Here is a 14376-nt window from a genome sequence, read left to right as displayed (position 1 = left end):
ATTGAATATGATCATCGGTCATCCGTGACGTATCCCAAATAACGACGCATGCCGATAGATAGATCATAGTTTATTAATTAGCGTCTCGCAATTTAAATTTCATCAAGGGGACTTAATTAAACCAGTTACTATACAAATCTTGAAAAAACGATGTACATGTACTTTTTAATATTTTTTAAAACAAATTACGAAAACGTTTAGTGTAAAAATCACCGAATATAAATGTTTCTTTCTTGCAGGTTTTGGCATTTGTAAATAACATTAACGTTTTGGAATTCTAATGCAAAAGACAGTCGATTCAAACTGAAATAACTTCTTTAAAGATGGTTTGTGTCTCAATACATGTATTATATGTCTCTGATTTTATCAAAACAAAAATAACAAAATTATAAAATATGTTAGTTATCGAATGTATACCCTGAACTCTTACTATTATATATATATGTCCTAGTTACTTAATGTCCTGTGTGCAACCAGGAGATCCTGAACGGTTTTTAAACGTACCATTATTTTATATGCATATATTCAAAGCTGTTCTTAATTATATGCATACTAGGTATCAGTGGCGGATCCAGGGGGAGGGTTTCGGGGGTTGGAACCTCCCCTTTTTTTGAACGATCAATGCATTTGAATGGGGACATATGGTTGGAACCACCCCCTCCCCCTTTTGTCCTGGGTTGAGACCCCCCTCCTTTTCAAATGGCTGGCTCCGCCGCAGAGGTATATTTATATATATATGTGTGTACCAGCCCCCCTCCTAAATCTTTGGAAACAAATGGTAGATTATATAGGGAATCGCGGAAGCATGACTGGACGTGAACACTCTAAGGCAGTCAATGAGTCCACACTTATGAAAATTTCTGGATCAACCATTGCTTAGTTCTAGTTATCTTAGGTCCTAGTGTGAAATAATGCCAATAGGTCTTTTAAAACACATCTTTATTCATACATGTATATATACGTTTTCTCACGGATTTGTTCATGCAATATTGGAATTATGTTTACTCAATGCGCAATTACTGAAGTTTATATTTGCTACTTTTCTTCTTAATTTCATATAAAAATTTTTTCGATTTTTTTTCTTCGAAAAATTAGTGGTGTTGAAATAGGGAATGGACACAGATACCTTATCACATTTAACCAAAAGAAATGTTGTATAATGTCATCAATCTGTATTACACGTAGACAGGATGTTCTCTAGAAAACTATACGTTATACACACCCGAGAATACACGCACTGTCGAAATGGAAAATTACTGTATGTTATAGTTACCTGTAATCAGCTTTGCAACACCATGTTATGACAGTTCAAAAAGATTTTCTTCAAATCAAAATGGAATATTCATTTTTTCTGTAAAATTTAAAACTTTAAAAAGTAGACTTTGACAAAATTATGAAATAGAAAGAATTGAACAATTTAAAATCGTATTTTAACAAAGATTTAGATATAATTTTACAACGATCCTTAAAAAATAACCAAACAAACGTTGAATCAAACGATATGAACCTACGCAGTTTTATATTAAAATACTGACACACACCAGTTTGCCATCTCAGTATGCAAGGCAAGGGTGCTTGGTGAGGTGCTGGAACTTGATGTACATGTATCATTAAGTTAATACAGTTCTGTTAGGATTGACTGCCTTTTTACAGAGACTTTCTATTCTTACTGTTATCAGTTAGTATAGACGGTTCCTGGCTTAGAATGATTCTCTGCTCAGCAAATGGTGCGTAATTAGCATTTGAATCAAATTTCTTGTAGAAGTAAAAAACACAAATTAATGTATTTGACAACTTTATTCAGGAGCACAGTCTATATTATCCGGCGTAAATAACTTCGAGATTTATGTGGAAGTTTACTCTGCTGCTCGATCTATGCTAATCGATGTTCCAGTATATTTCATATTTATATTTATTCGTGAGGCCTCGTAATCGTTTATATTCACTAAAAGCACAGTCGCCTAAATATTTTATATGGCGAAAAAATTGCGAAAATTGGCCGGGGAAATAATATATTCTTAGTAGCATTATTATTTTAAAATCTTACAAGAGGTTGCTTGCAAATTTAACTCTAAAATGAGAAGTGTATGACGATCTATAACGAATATATACATCCATCATGTGTGCAGATACGACGGCGACTATATAGGGTCTGCCATGAGTGCACTTTGTATGTCCTGCATGTGTGCACCCAGGAGGTCCTCCTGAGCGGTGTTTAGACGTACCGGGAAAATCTTATCTGATTCAGGATCAATTCATCGGTTACACTCCCCTGTCACCAGTGATTCTTTTTTGCTGACATTCTGAAAAAGTATTGTGTAGTCCCTGTGTAAGTGTTGACTCTCAACTTGCACATGTGATTTTTTAACACTCCCCGGACTTCTGCAAAAAACAATTATTCAGTTTACTGATTTAGATGGAAGGTAAACGAACAGAAAGTCACAGGACATTCCGACAAAAAGTCACAGGACAAAAAGTCAAACACATGTCAAACTCAGGCATAAAGTAACAAAGTTGATAGGACAAAAAGTCACAAACAATTTGTTGACAATTGATTGAATATAAATGAAAAAAGATTATGAAATATCTTCTTTTTATTACATATATTCATTTTTAATTTTAGGAAATTGTTCATAATATAAAAAAGAAGATGTGGTATGATTGCCAATGAGACAACTGTCCACAAGAGACCAAAATGACACAGACATTAACAACCATAGGTCACCAAACAGCCTTCAACAATGAGCAAAGCCCGAGGTAAAGCCCATACCGCATAGTCAGCTGTAAAAGGCAATCATACTATATCTTTTTTTTTATATTTACATGTTAAAAAATGCGTGCAAATGTAATCAAAAGCTGCACACAAACGTAATGATTTTTGTGTGCAAATGTAATGGTAATGTGCGCAAACCTAATGCACTGATTTATTTGTTTTTAATAAATTTTAATTTAAAAGTTGCTACATCATGTTCATGTATAAAACTTCAAGAAAAATACAAAAAGAGTGTTTTCTTGTTCAAAGAAAAATAATCTCAAAACTAAATTGTGACTTTTTGTCCTGTGACAGTGTGTGACTTTTTGACTGTGACTTTCTGTCCTGCATTCAGATTGAATAGGGGAGTTTGGTTGACCCCGCCTCCCTCTATCTGAGACTACTATCTCAGTGATGAGCTTTGTGTTTCATGTACAAATGTATTGTGCTTTAATTTATGTACAAAAAAATTGAAAAACAGATATGTTACACATAAACAAACGACAATCATTGAATTATCGGATCCTGACTTGGAACAGGCACAACCATAACAAATTGGCAGGGTATAAGGAACTTTGAAAATATTTAGTTTTTGTGGTTTGGTCTATTTTTCGGATACTGTAAGCAATAAGGCCCCTTTATTTAGTGAATGAAATAATTGTAAGATGCACTTAGCTGTCTGTCATATTTTATATGAACTTGACCACATTTTCATGCATGGTTCATTGGTCAATGAAACACTGCATTGTTTTGTCAATTTATCATATGTTTAAAGTTACAGGTAGATTATATTTGGTAGATATGAAACAATTGTAAGGTGTACATATATAAACCATGACCGCATTTTATTGTTCTTTTGTCAATGATAAGTTTTCTTGGTTTTGTCATTTTATCAGGCCACATTTAAAAGAATGTCTGTTTCCCCTCCCCCGGGTCTACCCTTTGTAAACAGACCAGGAAGGCAGGTTTTTTTTAGCTCACCTGACCTGAAAGGTCAAGTGAGCTTTTCTCATCACTTGGCGTTCGTCGTCTGTCGTCCTGCGACTGTCGTCCATAAACTTTTACAAAAATCTTCTCCTCTGAAACTACTTGGCCAAATTCTACCAAACTTGGCCACAATCATCCTTGGGGTATCTAGTTTAAAAAATGTGTGGCGTGACCTGTCAAACCAACCAAGATGGCCGCCATGGCTAAAAATAGAACATAGGGGTGAAATGCAGTTTTTGGCTTATAACTCAAAAACCAAAGCATTTAGAGCAAATCTGACATGGGGTAAAATTGTTGATCAGGTCAAGATCTATCTGCCTTGAAATTTTCAGACGAATCGGACAACCTGTTGATGGGTTGCTGCCTGTGAAATGGTTATTTTAAGGAAATTTTGCAGTTTTTGGTTATTATCTTGAATACTATTATAGATAGAGATAAACTGTAAAAGCAATAATGTTCAACAAAGTAAGACCTACAAATAAGTCAACATGACCAAAATTGTCAGTCGACCCCTTAAGGAGTTATTGCCCTTTATAGTCAATTTTTAACAACTTTTCATAATTTTTTGTAACTTTTTTAAAAATCTTCTTCTCTGAAACTACTTTGCCAAATTTAACCAAACTTGGCCACAATTATCATTGTGGTTTGTAGTTTAAAAAATGTGTCCGCTGACCCAGCCGACCAAACAAAATGGCCGACATGGCTAAAATTAGAACATAGTGGTAAAATGCAGGTTTTGCTTTATATCTTTGAAACTAAGACATTTAGGGCAAATCTTTCAAGATTTAAATGTCCATCAGAATAAGATATATCCCCTCACAAATTTTCAGTTGAATTGGACAACCTGTTGTTGGGTTGCTGCCCTAAAATTGGTGATTTTAAGGTAATTTTGCAGTTTTTGGTTATTATCTTGAATACTATTATAGATAGAGATAAACTGTAGACAGCAATAATGTTCAGCAAAGTAAGATCTACAAATAAGTCAGCATGATCAAAATTGTTAGAGGACCCCTTAAGGAGTTATTGCCCTTTATAGTCAATATTGAACAACTTTTCGTCATTTTTGTAACTTGTATAAAAATCATTTCTAAAACTACTTGGCCAAATTTAACCAAACTTGGCCACAATCATAATACTAGGGTATCTATTTAAAAAAAAAAGTGTCTAATGACCCCGCCTACCAAGGAAGATGGCCGACATCAGTAAACACATTAACAGGTGAGCGACACAGGCTCTTGAGAGCCTCTAGTTTTTTTTAACTGGATGTGATTGTCATAGCATGGTCACATGAATGGTTTGACTTGTCCAGTCCAGGCCACTTATCAGTTGTTTGTGCTCAATTTGAGTGTATTTATTTAGATTATCAATCCTTCTGCTTTCAAGCACTTTCCAAAAATGGAAACAAATTATTTTCAGGAAAAAAATAATTTCGATTTTTTTGTGGAAAATAATTTTTTGACCCGGGCGCTTATTTTTGACCCGTGTGGGGGGAGGGGAAACAAACATATTTTTAATTTTGGCCTTAGATTTTTAAGCATAGGTCTACTTGTTGTATGGAATGACTACAAGGTATCAAATAAAAAAAGATGTCTGCCTGCCAAGGTTAATTTTACTGTGACCTCATATTCATAGAATAATGATAATATTCATGATATTGAACAGCAAGAATGATGAGTAAGTTGATGTTATATACAAATAAGACAAAATTTTCAGTTGCCTACTAATTATGTAATACATGTAGTAGTTATTTTTGTCATTAAATGATGTTTACCCTTTTATGTGTAGGGCAAGAACATGAAAGATAAAGGGGAAACTATAAACAGAAGAAATTATCAACAAAATAAGATTTACAGAGGTCAACAAAGCCTAAATGGTAAGCCCACTGTTATAAAAAATTTTGTCCTTGAATAATAATTAAATATTTATTAAAATAAGATGTGGTATGATTAAAGAGAAAGCTATCCATCAGAGTTCAATTTAGTGGATGTAAGCCATTGATGACCTGTAAGTAATGAGAAAACCCATACCCTATACATGTTATAGTAATCTATAAAAGTCAACACTAACCAAATTTGAAACAGAGCATCAATTCAAACGTCAAATATACCAGACTAATTTATAAAAACAAAAAATTATGAAAAATAAAAATGACGGGTATGAACCAACATCAACCACTGAACTATGTACAAGCTCCTGATATTAGACAGGTATAATATGGCTGGGTTGATATAAAAATAAGAAACACTTAGCAGTCTGATTTCCAATGAGACATTTCTCCAATAGAGATCAAATGACATTTAAGGAGGCTCTAGGGTATAACAATTTCAGAAAAATGTTTTAATATTTTTTTTTCATAACTGAATTTATTTATATCTTTATCATATGGTACACCAAATCATTCAAAACAATCAATTTGGTTTGGCCCCAGATGACTTTTAAAATGCATATATCATTGAAAAAGCTCCAAATTATCTCCCTTTGGTGCAAAAATGCCATTTTTTTGCATTAAAAATGTAATATCTTATCTAACTCAACGGTGGCCTATATTTTTTATTATAATTTTAAATAAGCTGTACTTTAACTAAACTATTATAAAATTTAAGCGATTTCTGTAATTTAGTACTTGAATATTTAAATGAAAGTTTATCATATTCATCATAAACATGATAAAATAGCCATTTTATTGATCTCTTCACTGATAATTTTTGAGTTTGTGTATTTGTAGGTCAGAAATCTGGATTTTCATGGTCATCATTCACAGATCAATACTGAACGGAAAACTTAAAGCTGATATTTTTCTCCATAGTGCGACTTTTTTATTAATTTGAAATGGAACATGTTTTTTCCTACATTTATTTGAAAGAGGAAATTTCAACATGATGACTATAAACAAAAAGGAGTCATATCATCACGATCATTGATGCACAAGAACTTGATCATATAAATACAACAATGTAATTATCAATTGAAAGATGGAACGAATGAACAAGATATTAGAATGTTGTTGTCCAAATAAACTTGCTTTGTCTTCTCATTTGAATCTCTCCATTCAATAAAGATGCACAGAGGAAGATCTTTGAAGAACAGATTGAAAAAATGTTTTGTCTAAGAATTGCAGGAATATTCTAGTGAATGAAATTATTTATTGACTTCACTCTTATATAGTGGACTGAATAATTGTACATAGCAAGTTGTGAATAAAGAAAGCAAAAACTTTAACAAAAAGTGTTTATATTATAAATTTGCAAATATAAGCATACTATTATGTACACCACAAAGTTATATATTATAATTCAAATCGTTTGCCTATACAAGTATTGCAATGAACCTATAACAAAGAAAATCTTACCTCATGAAAAGAGTGAACTATTCAGTCAGAATATGAAATATTTTTTCAGTTCTATTTTTCATAATAGAATAAACAAGACAAAGATTTCAAAACAATATTTTTTCATTTATTTAGAAATTTCATCATTTTGTTTCAGTGAAAGGACTTTATTCTTTGACTGTAAAATATTATTATTATACATTCCAAAATAAGAATAATCTTTATTGTCATATAAACAAATAAAAAACATGTTTGTGACAAAATTTAAAAAAAATTATATATATGTATATATAAAAAATATAAAAAAAACTCGTATACATTTAAAACATTTTACTACCAAACAGCATTCATTGTAACATACACATAACTTTATATTTATATATATATATATTTATAATTTTAATCCCATAGGATTTTATTTTGTCCCATGGGATATTAAAAATCCCATGGGATAATTATAGTCCCATGGGATTTTTTTTGTCCCATGGGACAACAAATATCCCATGGGACAACAATAATCCCATGGGACCAAAAAAAATCCCATGGGATTTAACCAAAATCCCATGGGATAATGGTAAATTAAATTAAACCAATGAAATTATTGAATCCCATGTAATTCCGCACATTTTGGTTATATACATGATATTGTAGCTCTTGTTTGAGGCGGCGGCGGATTTGCAAATGAGTGTTTTGCAAATTAAAAGTGTCCAGTGTTAATTTTACACAAAATTTGGGCCAATATGTGACATCCTTACCCCCCTTTTTGCAATCTTTTATAGCAAATATATTTATATTGTTGCCATGGATACACCTAAAAGAAATTGTATCTTACCATATTAAAATCTGTGGAGGACACTGATTAAAATCTTATGCACAACAATAGGCGTAATTTGTTAGAAAGCCAGTAAAAAGGGATGGTAAACTTATGAGGATAATTTTCTCTACTATATTTTGCTACCTTAGGTAGAAATACCTTGCTAAAATGTTGCATTTATTTTTCATAATTTCACTCTATATCGTCTTGCAAAATTCTTTAATTTCGATTTTAGGTAAATAAATGACGTTTTCTCACTTAATGACCCGCATTTTTAAAAGTGTTTATAGCTAATATATTCCAGTAAACTTAAAAATAAGGATAGCTTAAAATAAAAGCAACAGTATTTTCATTCTCAATTTTAGTAGTAAAGCTCTGTTCAAAAGTCAGAAATCGATTGAGAGAAAATAAATCCGAGTAACAAACTAAAATCGAGCGAAACACCGTCATCATAACAAAATGATTGACCAATACGATGTGTCGGTGTTTCAACTTGCTAGCGACACGGTTTTGCGGTTCACGATCTTTGGACACTAGCTAGGTTGTCTGATCTGTAATGTTTTCGTTTGTATTTTATCCCTGATTGCGACAATTATACCAAGTGTGAAGCATGCATCACAGGAGATTTTGACCCTGTCGCAGCATCCACTCTCGCTCCTTTTGTTGGTCGACTAATTTTTCTCAGTTTCTGTTTATTACCTTGATTTGTCGCTTCATGTTCGGTTTACCATATTAGTAAATATGTAAAATACTGTTGCTTTAATTGTACTTGAAATTATATGGACACACAAACGAATCTTACATTGATCTAAGGAGTATGTATTAGCGCCTTACAATTTCTATAGAGACAATTAAGTGTCAATCGGAACTGATTAATATCCTACATCTTCATCTGTCGCATATGTTATGATTTCTGAAAAATAAGCTGCGTTCACATTTGAGATCGGATTCTATGTGCAAAAAGTGACCTTCTATGTGTAGGACATTTGAATGATTTTAACCGTATAATAAAAAAAATATGCAAAGTCATTTTAAGTAGCATATAATTAAGTCCGGGAAAGATGCGAACAAACAATTAGATTCTAAAAAGTTGTTCAAAATTAATTAAAATAGCAAAAATGGAATTATCATAGTCGCATATAATTATTTAAAATTGTAATTTTTTTGGAAGAAAAGTACAATAATTAAAACAAAAACAGACAAAACAAAATCAACTGAACCTAAAAGAATCGTTGAGATTAGTGAAAATGCAGATATCAGATGTTACAACAAAACATTTGTGTTATGACAATATTTTAAGCTGCATGATGATGATTCTGAAAGAACTATCAAATACTTGGGCTTGATGTCTGTGGTGTAGGATAACAGAAACGTTGATGATGCATATGCAAAGCAATGGTGAAATACTGAAAAAAAAAATCAGAGATAAATTAACGAATGTCGTTTACCGACACTAAATGATAGACTTTGGAGTTCAGGCGATGACCCTTTATTTATCTAAAACTTGAGGGACAAGTGTGTCGACTGTAAAATCCTCTGTAAAAATATAGTTATAAATTGCAAAGTCATTTTTTTATCATTAGTATGTGAAACAACATTATCAAAGTCTATTGATAAATTGAGAAGGGTGTAGAGTGGTCATTATTTTATCTGGCACAAATGAAATATAAAGGCACAAAATCTTTTCCGTTACCAACAAAGGGTGCGAACGATACCAGAGGGACATTCAAAATAATAAATCGAAAATAAACTGCCAACGTAATGGCTAAAACATAAAAAAAAAACAGACACAAGACAACATAGACAATCCGTTATTAAATGACAAAATTAGAACCTCCAACACATCAAACAAATATATAACAACTGTCATATTATTGATTTGGGACAGGAATTTTCATATGAAGAAAATGGTGGATTTAACCTGGTTTTATAGTTAGCTAAACATTTCACTTTTATGACAGTCGAATTGAATTCCAATATATTTACAACGATGTTTATTTTAATTGATATATTTCATTTTTGTCTTGGTTTGTTGTAATATAATATTGCAATTTATTCATGTTTCAGGAGGAATGTCGAGTTTAGAAGGAATGCAAAATTCAGAAACTCCGCAACTTACAACATCAAACATTTTGTTATGGGTAATATTTTTACTTCTTGTTGTGGCGGTTATAGGGCTTGCAATTTTGCAATGTTATGGAAGATGTAAAATCTATACCAAGAAGTGTTGCGAAAAGTGGCATAGCCTAATGCAAATATGAACATGAACAACACGTTTTAAGCTTGCTCTTTTGAATAGACGTTTGTTTATCTCTCATACAGAGAGATATCATTACAGTGAAATGTACATACATTTTTATGTGGAAATTGTTTGAAACGTAAATATTTGTTATTCTTTATGTGGATATAATTACAAAAAAATAAATATATATAAGATTTTCCAGCAACGTTAGCAACAGATATATAGATTTCTCCCCTGCAACAAGAGTGTAACGATATTTCTCCTCTCGAGACAGTTAAAACATAATATTCAAAGTGCTAGGCTTGTCGAGCTTTTTAAGTTATTTATTTTGATCTGTTGTGAGTGGAGAAATATCGTAATGCACGAGTTATAGTGGTGGAATCTGTTTTCTAATGATTTTTGTCCCATCTTTTTCAAAGATTTGTGAAAAATTATCTTCTTTATATGTGACGTCATCAAGTCGCCTATTTTATAACGTCACAGTAGGAAATTTTAGAAGAAATCAAGAAAATGTGACGTCATAATTATAAAATAATAGTAATAATAGTAAATTATAAAAATATTTTTCTCACACTGACCAAGAAATGTGAAAATAGCACAAAATTAGAGAAACACAGTTTTACATTGATTAGATTACAACTTTTATATTTTAATTATTGGTTGCATTATGATTACACTTATATTTTTATTTCTGTGTATGATTTGTTTAAATTCATATAATACCCCAATAAACAATATTTTCGCTAATTTTCGCTATTTGCATATTATTATTTTTTATTTGATGGTTGAACACTTAAAATTCTGTATTAATTCATGAAGTTTAAAAGATAATTAAGCCAACAAATTTTATAATTCAATTAATTTTGTTTAATCATTAATTTTGCAAATTTTTGGTTTGATTTGTTGATTTTTGTATACTGTGTTTTTGTCTTTAAAAATTTCATTGTTTTTCGTTATGTTTTTTTTTTTTATGACATCGTCAGTTTGTTTTCGATTTATTAGTTTGAATATCCGTTTTAAATCCCTTGTCTCTCTTTTGCAAAGTTAGAATAGAGAAAAAAAAGTATTTTAGGGAGCTACCATTTGATTTTTATGGGGGGGCTAGGATGAAAAATTTTGTCCTGCATTTTTTTTTTAGCTGTAATCTCTGTCCTGCCTTTTTATTTTTCACCCTTATTGGTCCTGCCTTTTTTTTTTTTAGTTTATCCTGACTTTTTTTTTACCTAAATTGTCGTCCTGACTTTTTTTTTTTTGCAAGTGTCACATCCTGCCTTTTTTTTTACTCAAAACTCCTGTCCTGCCTATTTTTTTCAAATTTCATCCTAGCCCCCCCATAAAAATCAAATGGTAGCTCCCTTAGCCATTAAATTTTAGAATGATACTGGTGAAACTAAATCATAAAACAAATTACCCATTACTTAGTATATCACTGTGAACTGAAGTAATATCTGTCTATACCATAGTTAAGTTGAACATCATAGAGTGGAATTTCACAGGGTGTAATGTCAGAGGGAGAAATGTCTATGTAGAAGTGAATGTAGAAATGGTTGGTGTAGTGAAGGATGATGAGATACACTCAAATGAACTGACGTTTCCGGAAATAGTATTAATTCAATTGTGTTATTTTGCACATATGATGTTATTTGTGTATTGTTTATAAAATCACACTTTTAGTCAATGGATGAATTTAATGTGTCAATCAATGGCCACAGCCACACTGTTTCGAATTTCATTCTAAGTTATTTTAGAAATACTTCTAATCGCATTGTACAATATAATGATATTACAATAATGCTCTTCATTAAACTAATATTTAGATACACCAATAAAATATTAACCATTGCAGAGTGTTTTTTTTTTTATATAAACTACAAAGAAAACTAAGTTAAATGGACACTTCAAGTCAATCATTATTTGTTCCTACTTTGAGTATGATAAATGAATTTACAAGTACGACAAATTAATATTCTTATGATTCAAAGTATCATATTTAACGCTATAAATTCGACTGATAGATTATACAATTGAAAATACAATAAAAAGAAAGACAATTCTACAAGCATTTTCTTTTCTTTTTTATTGTTGAAGGTCGTACTGTCTCCCTCTGGTATCTTTCGTCCCTCTTTTAATTGTAAAGTTCTACGTTAGTTGGTCTCGGGGAGAGAGTTGTCTCATTGATAATCATCCTACATCTTCATATTTCCATATTTCCTCATTAGGTCGACATGAAACACAAAATTCCATTAAAAACACTACGTGTGACATAAAGACAAAAGACACACAGTTCCTATCCAAAAGTACTCGCAGTTTATAAATGCAAAATCAAATCCATTAAAAACATAAAGAAATAATTTTCTCCAAGATAAGTGTTTCTGTTTTTAAAAAAAAACTAAAGGCTCTTAATTAAGAGCCTGTCGCTCACCTTGGTCTATATGCATCTTAAACAAAGACACGGATGGATTCATGACAAAATTGTGTTTTGGTGATGGTGATGTGTTTGTAGATCTTACTTAACTGAACATTCTTGCTTCTTACAATTATCTCAATTTATAATGAACTTGACCCATTAGTAAAAGAGGAAAATAATTTACAAAATTTACAAAATTATTAAAAATTGACTATAAAGGGCAATAACTCCTTAAGGAATCAACTGACCTTTTTGGTCATGTTGACTTATTTGTGGATCTTACTTTGCTGAACTTTATTGCAGTTTATCTCTATCTATAATAATATTCAAGATAATAACCAAAAACAGCAAAACTTCCTTCAAAATTTCCAATTCAGGGGAAGCAACCCAACAAACAGTTGTCGGATTCATCTGAAAATTTCAGGGCAGATAGATCTTGACTTGCAAAACAATGTATCCCCCATGTCTGAATTGCTCTTAATGCTTTGGTTTCAGAGTTATAAGCCAAAATCTACATTTTACCCTATGTTCTATTTTTAGCCATGGCGGCCATCTTGGTTGGTTGGCTGGGTCACTGCACACATTTTTTAAACTAGATACCGAAAAATGATGATTAAGGCCAAGTATGGTTAAATTTGGAACAATAGTTTTAGAGGAGAAGATTTTTGTAAAAGATTAGAAAAAATTATGAAAAATTGGTAAAAAATGACTATAAAAGGCTTTCTAATATGACGTTCTTCTTTAGCTTTGGGTACAAAGCCATGTTCTAATTCGAATAGAACATGGGCTGCACGTGATTGACGTCACAATTAAAATTGCAACGTCAGATGAATTTTGAACAACACCAGAGATCAAAATGGACATTTTTGTTGGTGTTGTTCGCTAGGAAATTAAATAAAACATTCTAAAAGTAAGCTTAAATGTTTCTGTTCTTTTTTTATTGATAAACTGTTGATTTATTAATAATATTCAAGATAAATAGCCAAAAAACGGTATAATTTCCTTAAAATTACCAATTCAGGGGCAGCCACCCAACAACCGGTTGTCCGATTCGTCTGAAAATTTCAGGGCAGATAGATCTTTACCTGATAAACAAATTTACCCCCATGTCAGATTTGCTCTAAATGCTTTGGTTTCAGAGTTATAAGCCAAATTCTACATTTCACCCCTATGTTCTATTTTTAGCCATGGCGGCCATCTTGATTGGTTGGCCGGGTCACGCCATATATTTTTTAAACTAGATACCCCAATGATGATTGTGGCCAAGTTTGGTTTAATTTGCCCCAGTAGTTTCAGAGGATAAGATTTTTGTATAAGCTAACGACGACGGACGACGACGGAGGACGGACGCAAAGTGATGAGAAAAGCTCACTTGGCCCTTCGGGCCAGGTGAGCTAAAAATGCTGCCAGATTTTTGGCTTGATTTTTGTACGACACTAACCATAAATGTCGCAATATGTCGTTTCAGAAATGAAATTCAGTATTTTTCACACTGCTATTTAATTTGATAGTTCATAAAGCAGTACATCTGAAGTTGGTTGACGGTTTCTTTATCTGGAAGTTTGTAAGACACGCACAAAGACATACCAGTCTGCAATAGGTTTTACACTCCCAGAACAACTGCAGTAATGCAATCTGTGGTTAGTCCATATTAATGAACAACGCAATTGCCGTGACTGATTCGACAGTTCTCTTTTTGTTTAAAATGTTTAGATCGCTGGGACAAAAGCATAAACATAAAGGGATCTGATCACGATTTACTGACTTGGTATAGAAGCAATAAATCAAACTCCTTCCTCTTAAATAAAAGTCAGTGCATGTACAAACGAACTGTACAGTATAAAAA

The 14376-nt window shown here is 31.9% G+C and overlaps 1 protein-coding gene and 1 long non-coding RNA gene across 2 annotated transcripts in view; both read left to right on the top strand.

Moving 5' to 3' along the window:
• Window positions 1-10575, top strand: part of LOC143045504 (uncharacterized) — a 45815-nt gene extending 35240 nt beyond the window's left edge. The window contains exon 10 of the mRNA XM_076218058.1: window positions 9949-10575. Within this exon, the coding sequence (XP_076074173.1) occupies window positions 9949-10142 (194 nt within the window). The 3' untranslated portion in view covers window positions 10143-10575. The remainder of the gene's footprint in view (window positions 1-9948) is intronic.
• LOC143045508 (uncharacterized) lies at window positions 2075-6964 on the top strand. The gene is made up of 3 exons (XR_012968963.1): window positions 2075-2329; window positions 5525-5612; window positions 6465-6964. It is a non-coding gene; the product is annotated as an uncharacterized LOC143045508 (long non-coding RNA).
• Window positions 10576-14376: the final 3801 nt, after the last annotated feature.

The sequence above is a fragment of the Mytilus galloprovincialis genome, chromosome 9, assembly GCF_965363235.1.
Source record: "Mytilus galloprovincialis chromosome 9, xbMytGall1.hap1.1, whole genome shotgun sequence".
Lineage (NCBI taxonomy): Eukaryota > Metazoa > Mollusca > Bivalvia > Mytilida > Mytilidae > Mytilus > Mytilus galloprovincialis.
This window is presented reverse-complemented; position numbering and strand designations above follow the sequence as displayed.